At 48.5% G+C, this 12,608-nt stretch overlaps 1 protein-coding gene across 1 annotated transcript; it reads left to right on the top strand.

Annotated features, from left to right (window-relative positions):
* The first annotated feature begins 855 nt into the window (after positions 1-855).
* LOC123479958 (very low-density lipoprotein receptor) lies at positions 856-10,695 on the top strand. Its single transcript, XM_071220197.1, has 8 exons — positions 856-978; positions 3,880-3,993; positions 5,409-5,528; positions 5,932-6,171; positions 7,310-7,423; positions 8,482-8,601; positions 9,512-9,576; positions 10,690-10,695. The coding sequence occupies exons 1-8, from the start codon at positions 903-905 to the stop codon at positions 10,693-10,695; spliced, it is 855 nt and encodes a 284-aa protein (XP_071076298.1). The 5' UTR covers positions 856-902.
* Positions 10,696-12,608: the final 1,913 nt, after the last annotated feature.

Here is a 12,608-nt window from a genome sequence, read left to right as displayed (position 1 = left end):
ACATTCTTCCGGTCCCAGAAGTCCACAGCGCTGCAGGGGTTAAATTTGACCCCGGTTTGGGCCCGTCAGATTCTGTGCACGTCCGAGTCCAGGTGTTCACTGAAGCAGCCCAGGCCTGGCAGTGATTCACACCGAAAGGGGGAAGGTGTTCTCAGGGCTTCGGGGATGTTATCCTTTGTGGTCACAGTTTGCTGATCACCAAGCAAAGAGGACTGATGTCCGGGAGCTGTCATTGCAGACCCAGGGTCAGGAAGGCTGAATTCGGCCTAGGTTGCTGGGAAAGCAGGGGCAGAGGTTCCCAGCCACCTGCAGGCACACACAGTGATGCTCTCAGCTGGGAAGCTACTAAGCCCTTGCTTTTCACAGTGCGGCCTGAGGACCAGCACCCAAAGCATCACCTAGGCAGTTGTTAGGCTCTCTGATCCCGCCTGCCCCAGATCTGCGAGTGCAGCCTGCCTGTTAAGGAGGTTTCTAGGTGCTTCCGAGGCACACACAAGTTTGAGAAGCCTTTAGGTAAGTGTCGCCGACCATCCCTAACTTGCCCCTAAGTGTGGCAAGGGCCAGCCCCTGAAATAGCTGAGAGTCTGCTGTCCCATTGCAGGAGGGGCGCGGCGCCCCTGCCCCTCTTCGTCACCAAGGAGCCTGGGAGAGACCGACGGGAGACGCAGCGCTGTCCCTGCAGCCCCCGCTCCTTCCCAGGCGACGATCCCCGAGGAGCCGCGGTGCCGATAGCCCCCCACCCCCACCCAGCGGTCCCCAATGAGCGGCGGGAGCCGGAATAAAGCCCGCCTCGGGCGCCCGCGGGCTCCTCCCCGGCTGGGGTTTCCTCAAGCGAGCTCGGCTCCAGCTCCGAGGCGCCGGCGCCCAGCGTGGGGTCCCCAGGTCCTGTCTTTTCCCCGGCCATGGGTCTCCAGGCGCTCCTTCTGTTCCTGCTGCCGGTGCTGGCCGCACTGGGCAGCCTCCAGGGCTCCGGGACCGGTGAGTGGGGACAGTGAGCGGGAGCGCCCCGGGGAGGCACCGCACCGCACTCTGCAGGGTGCATGGGGTGCGGGTTGCGGGGTGCTGCAGGGTTGGAGACAGAGGAGAGCTTGGGGGACCCTAGCTGTGTGTGTGCCCCCGCCCCGTCCTCTGTGACCCTTTATCTAGGAGCGCGAGGCTGGCTTTCCGAGGGGCCGCCAGGTGAGTCGCGTGGCCCCCTCTCTAAGCTCCTGTTCCTGCCGGCGGGAGGCCGGGGAGCGCAGCGCAGGAATTCCGTGTCTTCCCCCACCCGTGCTCCAGCAGTGGGAAAGGGCGCTCACGCCACACCTGAGTTGGGGCACACCGCCCTCTTAGTCTCTTCCTGTCCACAACGTCCAGGCCCAGTGGGATTCGCTTCCTATCCCTGGTCTCTGATGGGTTCGCCGCTTGGGGTTTCCCAGGCAGCAAACTGAGCCACTTGGAGACTGGGGACCTCGGGAAGCGGGGCCTCACTCCGGAAGACCCTGGGGAGAAGTGCGGTTAGGGAGTCACATCCATCGGCGCTTGATCCCACTCAGGTTTAGGCAGAACCCAAAGCAGAGGAGAGCTGAATCAGAGTCCCGGGTGGACTGAGACACCCACAGCTCCCAAAGGTCGGTGGCTGGTGACTTAGCCAAGTGTAGGAGGTGCCCAGCACTGGCCAGACCACCTGACCAGCAGCCTTGGCAGTCCTCCTGGCAGGTGCTCCTGACTGGGCCCCATGGCTGGAAGGCCGGACTTAGTACAGCGTATGCAGACCCTCTCTGAGTCAAGGGGCTGTTAAGCAGTTTGGAGGAGGTGCCACTTAGCATCTGAGTCGTTTGTTTTCCAGGAGGGGTGCTAACTACCCATTGTTGGCTGGGTGCCCTTGCTCTGTGGGGTCTGCCTGCACCATTTCTGAAATCGGATTCGAGTTACTCGTGTATTTTTACTAAGCGGCGCATTCCAATGTCTTCTCCTACGAAGACATCTTTATATTGTCTAATTTGGAACAGCACACGCTTTGACAGGCTATGAGAAAGCTATCATAAATTTAATACATAAATAACTATGTTTATAACTAAGCTTCTTGTTTATTCACAGCAAGCATCTACATAAATTTGGAAAGTAGTATGTGAGGTCCATACTACTGCAGACAATGTATAGAATGTGTGTGTGTGTGTGTGTGTGTGCACATTTGGTCTCCACACTGAGAATCACCAGGGCAAGATATTGTTCAAATGTTCAAGGTGTGACCCCCCTGCAGAGTGAGTCTTTGAGGGATGATTGCAATCCTTCTGGAAGGATCCTCTGGAAAAGGAAGCAACAGAATTAATGCTTTATGAGCATTTATGTGGTAGATACTATGCCAAGTGGCTTTGTGCTCATTTAATCCTTGAACCTTCCTTTTAGGATTATTCATTTACCAGCCTCATTTTATAGACAAGAAAACTGAGGTCCAGAGAGAGAAAGGCACTTACCCGAGGCCATGCTGTTAGTAAGTGGTCTGACCAGAACCCCAGCTTAGGGGGCCTGACGACTGGGCCGGTGCCCCCATGTTCATGGTTGGTAATGTCATCTGCTCTCGGTTTAATGGTTTTGGTCACGTTAGGTGAGATTGCCTGGGTGGTATGTGAGCAGATGGCAGAGTTAATAGCTATCCATGAATAACCAATATGTCCTGAATATTTTGTTTAAAATGTTTTTATAAGCCTTTAAAAAGTTAAACATGGAGCCCTGGCTGGTGTGGTTCAGTGGATTAAATGCCTGCCTGTGAACCGAAAGGTCTCTGGTTCAATTTCCAGTCAGGGCACATGCCTGGTTTGCAGGCCAGGTCCCCAGCTGGGACACGTGCAAGAGGCAACTGATTGATGTTTCTCTCACACATCCATGTTTCTCCTCCTCTCTTTCTCCCTCCCTTCCCTTCTCTCTAGAATTGAATAAATAAAATCTTTCTTAAAAAGTTAAAGGTGGAGTAATTATGCTAAAAGCACTATCTTACAGGGATACAGGTAAGACTAAGACATGGTCCGTTACCCAAGGGAATATATCTACACAATAGACTCCCATTGTCAATTTCCATTACACACCTTTGCACACGGCTTTCCATTCCGTACGCACAAATTACCCCCGGGAGTAGGACTGCCGGGTCTTCACTGCACCTTGCAGAGACTTCTACTAGTGTGGGCATGTGGCTTATGTTTTCTAGGAACCAAGGATTGGTTTTTTTTCTCTTTGAAAGTAAGGACAGTATAGTAAATTATGTACAGTCAGGCTTTCCTGGGGCTTCCCTTAGAGGGTCATATTCTATAACAGGCTTATTTTTTGACCATTAATCATTCAAGGTTGATAAACATAAGTTCACAACTTGAATAAAACTGATAGTGTAAATCAATCCCATGCAAATAACTGAAAACTTACAAATACTATAACCAGGCTATGACAGACATTCTTATAAAGATGGTATGTAGGACCCAAAACTCTAATCTCATTTTAAGATGCATCTACACATGTCTAAAAGTAAGCTAGAGTCAGGTAGTTTGCGCTTAGACCTCTGAACTTGCAACTGTTCATACTGGGAGTCTTTAAGACTGCACAAGAGCTGGAAGAAGTATGTATGTCTCTTTAAACAAGTGTCAGTCCGCCCATTCTGATAGGAAAATGGAGGCAAATGGCACTTCTCAGCAACAACACCAAACACCAGAAAGCATGGTTCTCAAGGATCCACACTGTCCAGCTCATGTGGGTTTTAGGGTGCTGAGCCCTCTTATTGTTCTCCTGGGTATTAGCTGAAGGGAGATCCTCCAAAACAACCTTCGACTGCAGCGTATCATGAACAGGTGCTTTCTTGTATCCACAGAAGCCAGGAGCTCTCATCACTCTGCTCTCTGTCGCCCAATGCAGATGAAGCCCGGTGTAACGGGACGAGGCAAGCCGTGTGCGGCGACAGATGCATCCCTGTGGCCTGGCTCTGCAACGGAGAGCGAGAGTGCCCCGACGGGACCGACGAGCAGTGTGGTGAGCACTTCCTCTACCGGGGACTCATCCTGACTGCTACGCACTTGGCCGACAGGGACTCTGTCAGTTCTTGTGGTTTTAGCCTCTTAAGGGAATCCAGAAATACTACTGAGTGTTCTGGGTTGTTGTAGGCACTCAGTGGGTGAGGCCAGGAATGTCTCTCTAAGTGTTGGTACCACTGTGAAAGAAACAAATAGAAGGCTAGTTGGGATGGAAAATCCAGCAAAAATCTGCCTCCTTACCTTAACTTGAGGCTCACACTGGGATATCGCAGACATTCCTTTACAGGAAACCCTTACCGTCCCAGTGCGCACAACTGCTGTCCTGTATGGGGAACTAGTTCACCTTTTATGTGCTTAGACATTTGATACCACTAAAAAACAACTTTGCAAAATGACTGCAAAGAAAGCTAAGCATCCTGGGAGACTTGGTAAATGTCTTGTGGAAATAAGGCTCAAGTACCTCTGTGCCGGAAGTGCTCAGAGCCCCAGGAGGGACACGCGCCCACCGGTGTACCAGGGCAGCCTCCTGCCAGGCGCCTCACAGCCTGCGCCGGGAACACGGAGGGAGAAAACTCCTCCTTAAAGGAGGACACCCCCAAGTGCTTGGTGAGAGTTGCCTTCCTTTGCTATGCCCCATGTACGTATTCCTGGTGGCCACTTACTGACACTAATTTAACATGAAACCTTTGATACTGAAGTCAGTAATAGTTACAGGTTAGAATGAAAGTTCATACTGCAGAAATGCCTTGTGCTGTGCCGCCCCATACACCTCACCCCAGTCCCCCAGGTTTATATTTATGTTATATATTTATATTTATATCCCAGCTTTCGCCAGGAGGCACACTTCGGTGGAAATATTTGAGGGTCTAATTAAACCCAAAACTAACAGTTCCCCAGTTGTCTTCGATCTTAATATAATCCCAAACATCAAAGGGGTCAAAGAAATCAACTACGAAAGGTGGCCCTTAGTCTCACGTGATGATTTAAATTTATGTAACTAAATAAAATAATAAAACTTCGGCTCTTTTGTCATCCTAGCCACATTGTCAGTGCTCGGTAGCCCTGTGTGACTAGTGGCCACCACTTTGGACGGCACAGATATAAAACGCTTCCATGGTCACCAACAGTGGTGCTGGACGACAGTGTCTGGGAGAATGAGGGCAGGGGGATCAGCTTTCCTGACCTGCTAGGTGATCGTCCCTTGGTACGGTAAGGGTGCTGTGATATCGTCAGGGGTAACATGGACAGGAGTGGCCAGTTTGGGGCCGACTCCTGTGGCAAATCGGGAATTACTTATTCCATAGCTGATGAAAGTGGCGAAGATGAAGCCCAAATTTAAAAGCTGCTGGTGTCCTAACAAGCGCCTCTTCCTCTTCCTTTCTGCCTCTCCTGCAACGCTGCCGCTGGCCCCAGAGGAAACGTGTGGCGGACACCCGCGAGCCTGGCAGTGTGACGACGGGAGATGTATTTCTCTCGGCTGGCGCTGTGACGGCGTTGGCGACTGCTTAGACGGCTCCGATGAGGTCGGCTGTGGTATGTACAGTGCTTGTCTTTAGCCCGCTTGCTGTTTTTAAGGGCTCTGGTTAGTACCCACAGCATTAGGCAAAACAAGCGTGTCACTAAATAGCCTTACGCCATGTGGGTGAAACCCAGAGGTTCGCTTGTCTCTGGTGTGACAGATGACTTTTTTACCCACTTCTCCATTTTTCCAAAATTACCTAAAATAAAAAAAGATTATTAATTTAATTGACTATTTTTTTCTAACTTCTTTGGGGTGAAACTTCAGGGTACACAGTTGGGACTGTATCTCCAATGACCGCCATGGGTTCCAAGTCTTGACTTTCTATGGACGAAGTCCTTGAGCAAACTGTTAACCCCCAAATAAACAAGGCCGTAGTACGTCATTCCTGTCTCACTGAGCAACCCTGTCTCTTAGAGATGGTGACAGCATGTCCAGACCAAAAAGTCCAGTGTCCAGGAAGTTCTGAGTGCTGTGATGCTTGGGAACTGTGTGATGGCTGCGGGGACTGTGAGGATGGGCTGGACAACGCACACTGCCCCCAGGACCATTGCCTGGCCGGGCAGTGGCGGTGCAAGAACAAGGTGTGTGTCATGGAGAGCTCGAGGTGCGACGGCATCAATGACTGTGGTGACTCCTCCGACGAGGACCTCTGTGGTGAGTCTTGCCCTCCCCCGTTCACTCAAAGGGAAGGTCGCCAGGCAGTGAAAGACACATACCATATGATGTCGCCTATAAGAGGAACCCAATGAAAAAAAAACCCAAACAAATGAGCAAAATAGAACCAGAGGCATGGAAACAAGGAACAGACTGACAGTGACCAGAGGGGAAGGAGGGAGGAGATAAGGGTGCAAAGAAGGGGAAGGGTGTAATCAGCAAACAGGTGTAAATGACCCATGGACATGGACAACAGGGTGGGGATTGACTGTGGGAGCAGGGGTGTGAATGGGGCAGGGGAGAGCAACAGTGGGGGGCGGATTGGGGCAACTGTAATAGAACAACAAGAAAAAAAAAGGAAACAAAAGGGAAGGCTGTTCCATGGGAGCTGCTTTCTGCAAGTTGCTATTTAATTCCTGTGCCTGAGACTAACATCCTATGTCTAAAAACAGGGTGTTTCCTAGCAATTGCCAAGAGTTAGTTACCCGTGGAAACATAAAGCAGTGCTCGGATAGTAACTCTGCAATGGCCACTTGGAGCAGTGCCTGCCACGTTTCCACGCTTCAATCATGGCCAGTGCCCAGAGCCTCCCACCCTGAGTAGCGAACTATGGAAGGGGACAATCCCTCAGTAAAGGCGAAAACCCCTGAAGAACTTGGCGAGCGCCGTATTTCTTCCCATTGCCCACATGCACACTGTGGAGGAATCTCCAACTTCTTGGTGAACCTCTCTCCCATCCACTCTTTCCTTTCTGGAGTTAATTCTGCAGTATCAACTATGTTCAGACCCTAACATTTCCACAATAAAGTATAAACTGGGTTTCTTAAGAGAATACATATATGTCTTAGGGCCAGTGTTGACTGATTTTAATTCCATTTTAATTAGATCTATTTAATACTACTTCAATTCAGTTTTAATACCATTTCAATCCAGTGCCTAGAGGTCTTAACATCTTTGTTATTATGCCTTAAGTCCCAATTCCCTGGAAACTTTGCTTAAAAAAATAAAACTTTCTCTCCTACCTAGACCTGCTTTGGGTTGTAGAAATAGTGCCACCTCACCCATGGTTAAGACTTCTCTGTTTCTACTCCCCGCGTAATTAAACAAGAATGAACACGAACGCTTCCTTCCTGCATAGTGTCCTGTCCAGAAGGCACGGTTAGATGTGATAAAGAAAAGTGCGTCGGGGAACCCCTGATGTGTGACGGGGAAGCGGACTGCGCCGATGGAACTGATGAGCCCGGTACCTGTGGTAAGAAGCCAATAGCTTGGCTTTACGAGGGAGAAGGGAGAGTGAGGTTAAGTGACTCCGTGCCTTAGTTATCATGGGGGTCCACTCTGAGAGAGAATGCTGGGCCTCCTACGCAAGCAATTGTCCTTCAGCAATGGGTCCCTTACATTTTACAAGCCCCCTATTGGCCTTGGTCTCCTGTGGGTGACCAAATGGCACCTGAGCTGCAAAACTTTGAGGGTTATTCTCGTGGTGTAGCTTTAGGGAAACAGACTAACTAAACACCTCAAATTATGTGGCTCCTAAAATTCTGGAATAAAGAACAAAGACTTAGCCACCGAGAAGCAAAGCATTTATACAAGACAAAATGGCAGATTCTCCAAGGATTTAACAAAGACAAGACCGAAGGAGACCATTTCCAGGTGAGGAGGCTACTGAGTGAGCGGGTCCGGCTTTTAAACACGTGGTTCTCACTGTGAAAATCACCACTGCTTCGAGCTGGGGGCGAGGGAGCATGGGCATCTGTCCCCAGGTCATTTTGCCATTTTTCTCATGTCTCCCTCAGCCTCCCCAAATTTTGTCTTAGACGTGGATCATGAAGCCTCTTTAGTGCTGTCAAGGCTGCGAAGGAAGCTTTTTGCCAAAGGAACAAAGACGTACTAGGAACATAAACAGTGAAACAAAGTTCAGGTTTCTGGTCCTGTGTAGACAGTTCATTGGGATTAGTCAATGATCATAGCCATTCCCAAAGTAAGGGGTTCCCGTTGCCCATAAACTTGAGAAAATAGAGAGGAGGTCGCTGGCCCCTCAGTAGGTGGACAAGATGCCAACACTGGGCATTGTCCAGACTGTCGGCCTGGAAAGAAAGTCCTCACTCCTGCTTCATGATTCCTCACGTCCCCTTTTCTATGGTCTTCCCCCAAAGCCTCCGCACTCATGGGTAAGAGGTCAAGGTCAGAGATTATTCTTAATTAGTCTCTATTCTCAGACAAGTATAGAGGCTTATGACGCGATATGGTTTATAAAACGTTTGATCCCTTCTGCTTCGCCTGTACTGATCACTGTCCTCTCTCTACCAGGTAAACGCTGCTCTCTGGCCAACGGGGGCTGTGAGGGGCCGTGCAGTGACACCCGCTGGGGGGTCCGGTGTTCGTGTGCAGCCGGGTGGCAGCTACAGCCCGACGGCCAGAGCTGTGGAGGTCCGATTTCATTGGACTCATCTATTTTAATAAAGTCTGTATTGCATAAAACACACATAACATGAGGTTCACCACTTTAATCATCTTTAAGCATACGGTTCAGTGCCGTCTTGTACATTCATAATGTTGTGTGACCATCTCCAGTGTCCATTTCCAAAGCTTGTTCATCATCCTCCCAGAGAAACTCTGTACCCATTAACCAACCACTCCTCAGGCTGCCCTTCTCCGCCCCCGGATTACCTCAGCAGATGACTTTCTGTCTCTATGAGTTTGCTTATAGTCTGGGACCATGTATAAGTAGAGTCAATATTTGTCCTGTTGTACCTCGCTTATTTCACTTAGCATGTCTTTAAATTCACCCGTGTTGTAACATGTATCAGAACTTCCTTTCTTTTTAAGGCCCGATAATATCCCATTGTTTGAATACATCGCATTTCATTATCCATTCATCTTCACGGACTCTCGGGCTGTTTCCACCTGTTGGCTGTTGTGGATAATGCTGCGGTGAACATTGGAGTACAAGTATCTGAGTTCACAACACCTGGGAGTAACCAGAAAAGGAACTGCTGGGTTGTATGGTAAATTCTGTGTTCAATTTAACTCTTTGAGGGACTACCATACTGTTTCCTACAGCGACTGTACGTGTGACATTTCTACCAGCAATGCACAAGGGTCTCGATTTTTCTATCCTTGCCGATGTTTGTTATCATCCTCTTTTGGGGGGAATTACGGGAGGTGACTAATGAGAAAATGTTAAATTTAACATGTTTCTTTTATGCGGCTTAGGGGTTTCTGCCATGGAGTAAATAACTTGTCAGTTCGTGGCCACGCCTGTCTTCCGTGGCATGCGTGGCAGGGCGGACTCCAAAGTGAGAGCCATTTCGTGTTTATCCTTTCTTGTTCCTTCTAGCTGATAAGTTACTCAGTCCTTCATGTGTCAGTTTTGCCCTTTGTGAATGGGATTATGATGCCAGAGTGAGTAAAATAAATGTCACGTTATCTGCACCACTACTCAGTAATAATCTGAAAAGGTTATGGTGGTTACTTCACAGCACCTGTCCCTAAAAATATAGGGCAGTATTTTAGGCTAAAATCTGATTAGGAGGGTAGACATTAATTGTCTTGATGCTTTGTCCTAAAGAGCAGGATTTTCCTTTGGTAAATCCCTTTCCTTTTCAAATCCCGCCACCCTGACCGCCGTCTCTCTCCATGGGTTCCGCCGGCAATCTAGCCACTTGGGTAGAAAGGATGTAAGAGGAGAGGCCCAGGTTTACTAGACAGGATCAGCGTTACATTCAACAATTACTTTTCCATTAAGAATTCATCAGGAATTGCAATAGCCTATTTTAGGTAACATAACTAAATTATTAATTCTTCATTAGAAGTATGAAGTCAGTTTTCTGGTCATGACCTTGGGGGGTCTGGGCTTTTCACACACACGCAGGCTCCTGCAGCAGCATCCTTCTTGGGTTACAGCTTGTTGTAGTGATTGAGCTTGACTTGCAGTCATATTTGGATTATTCTCCTTCTGGGCTAGGAAAGGCAGGCTTCTACTTTAGGATGCTATGGTTTTGGAGGAACAACATTTTCCTGGCAGTGCCTTCAAAGAACCATTTTCCTTCCTGCTTTAAAAAAAAAAAAGCAAGCTCTCCTAGTCCCATGACTCATATGCTAAGGGTTCCTGCCATCTGGCTTTGGGGAAGTAGCAGCACCTCATTTAAATTCTGCCAGTTACACCTGTGAGGCGTAAGCCTTTTTCATCGCCATGCAGGAGACATCCCATGGCACAGTAGGCCCTAACACTTGTCATTCTGAATTAGGTTCTGGCTGGTCTGGCAAGTGGCACACCCCCAAGAATGTTGCTAGGGGAACACAGATCAGTATTCTGTACTAGGGTCCCTATATTGCCATTTCTACTGAGCTATAATCGTGGGGATTCTATGGAGGCAGGGGCTGTCTACTCCAGCACACGGCATAGAGATTTCCACATAATGAATATCCAGGGAGCTTCTGAAAAGTGGCCCAAAAGAACAGAAATCCTCACGTGGGTTTCTGGGCTTTCTCTAACTTTTGTCTCTCTGTCACTAGATGTAGACGAGTGCTCTATGGCGTACAGTCCCTGCGACCAGCTGTGTCATAATACACCAGGCTCTTACTCCTGTGGGTGTATTCAAGGTTACCAGCTTTCCAATGGCACCAGCTGTCGAGTTATAGGTGAGTTCCATTACCCAAAGCAAAGCCTCTCCCCTGCGCCATTCTTAGCAGTAATTATAGGTAAAAGTGACACAGAGGGTTCACTTTAAGGTCTAGTGATAGACCTTATTCTTCCCATAAAAAAGCTGCTATTATAACATTCCTTGGCCAATCTGAGTGTCAGTTGCTATTAAGGGTCTTTAAAATGACTTAGTCATTCTATCCGCTGTACCCCCAGCATTCCAAAAACCCAATCCGTGCAATCTTACTCTGGCCTGTGCTTCTCTAATGACGGGACCCTTAATTACTTTGGCTGCTACATGCAAAGCTTAGAGTGGACTTCTGTCTAGGTGAGGAGGAGGGCTGGATCTGAAATGAAATAAGGCAGAAAGTTCCAAAGTTTTGTTTTAATGTGCTGGAGTTCAGAGGAGGAGCTGAGACTTGCATCAGTGAGATCTCCTCTGGATATGCCCTAGTCCAGGCCTCAGGGATAAATAGATGTTGGCCTGGGAAATGGGGTGTCTTTAGTTAAAGAGAACGGTGTGAAAGCGAGTGTCAAGGTAATGTGTCCTTTTCTCTTCTACTGCAGATGGTGCTGTTAGAATTCTGATAGCAGCAGATCGAGAGCTCGGTGTCCTGGATCGAAGAACAGGCATCTATGAGACTCTGATACCTATAAAGTCAAGGCCTACTTCTGTTGCCTATGACCTTGAGCGAAGCATGTACTTTTGGGTAGATGAAGTCTTAAATGTGTTTGTCCTTGGAAAGCCAAACTTTGTTCCTCTCTATCCAGGTATATTTCTTTAAAATTTTTTTTAAAAGATTTTATTTATTTATTTTAGAGAGGGAGGGGAGAAAGAGAGAGAGGGAAAGAAACATCAATGTATGGTTGCTTCTCATGCACCCCGTACTGGGGACCTGGCCCACAACCCAGGCATGTGCCCTGACTGGGAATCAAACCAGCGACCCTTTTGTTCACAGGCTGGTGCTCAATCCACTGAGCCGCACCAGCCAGGGCATATTTCTTGATGTTAAGAGCCTTAGTTTCGTAAAGCTACTTAAACATAGTGTACAAAACATACGTATTCATCTGGATACCTTCTTCTGTGTTTCACTTACCATGAATCATGGCAGTACCTAAAATCCCGATTTAAGATAAGACTTCGTAGTTTGTATGCTCTACAGGAGCTTTGTAGAATTAAATGAAGTTTTGAAACATGGGCTCAGGCCAAGGTTGGGCTCAGGCCAAGGTTAGGCTCAGCCCCATCACTAGGTCTATGACCTTGAATAAGTTGTTAATGCCTTTGAATCACCCTCATAATGAGGCCAACAGCACTTGCCTCACTGTGTAAGTGTGGGGGTTAAACTAGACAGTGCCTGTAAAGAACTGTTTAGCATAGCCCTGGGCACAAGGAAGTCCTGTGATAGCAGTGAAGAGGTGGAGTTTGTGACAATTCACCTGAGACTTCTATTGCCCCAACCTGAAGCTGCACTGTCTTGGATTCCTTGATTATGCTTCTGCTAAGGTCTTCCTCTTCCTACTGCCCGGTGTGCATTGGAAGAACCTGCAGTCACTCCCTGTGTGTCCTCTGTGCCTCATTGAATAGCTGGAACTCAGAAGCTATAGAAAGTCCTGTCTGAGTCTCAGTTTTCAAGCTAAGATGGGGGCAGAAGAATGCAGGAACATAATACTGTCTCCTGTGTCCCCAGAACTTAAAACGGTGAACAGTGTTTCTTTGGACTGGCACACGGGACAGCTGTACTGGGCCAGCAGCTCTGCAAGGGTCATCTGTGCGGGTTTAAGTGATGGCAGA

This window comes from Desmodus rotundus, chromosome 13, assembly GCF_022682495.2.
Source record: "Desmodus rotundus isolate HL8 chromosome 13, HLdesRot8A.1, whole genome shotgun sequence".
Lineage (NCBI taxonomy): Eukaryota > Metazoa > Chordata > Mammalia > Chiroptera > Phyllostomidae > Desmodus > Desmodus rotundus.
Note: the sequence above shows the minus strand (reverse complement) of the source record. Positions and strands in the feature narration are given on the sequence as shown.

Bases quoted from the DNA above. Each gene is read 5' to 3' on its own strand.
- LOC123479958 (XM_071220197.1), top strand. From the start codon at position 903: ATGGGTCTCCAGGCGCTCCTTCTGTTCCTGCTGCCGGTGCTGGCCGCA. The intron at 979-3,879 runs GTGAGTGGGGAC...CGCCCAATGCAG, and splicing joins CCTCCAGGGCTCCGGGACCG to ATGAAGCCCGGTGTAACGGG. The intron at 5,529-5,931 runs GTATGTACAGTG...CCTGTCTCTTAG, and splicing joins CTCCGATGAGGTCGGCTGTG to AGATGGTGACAGCATGTCCA.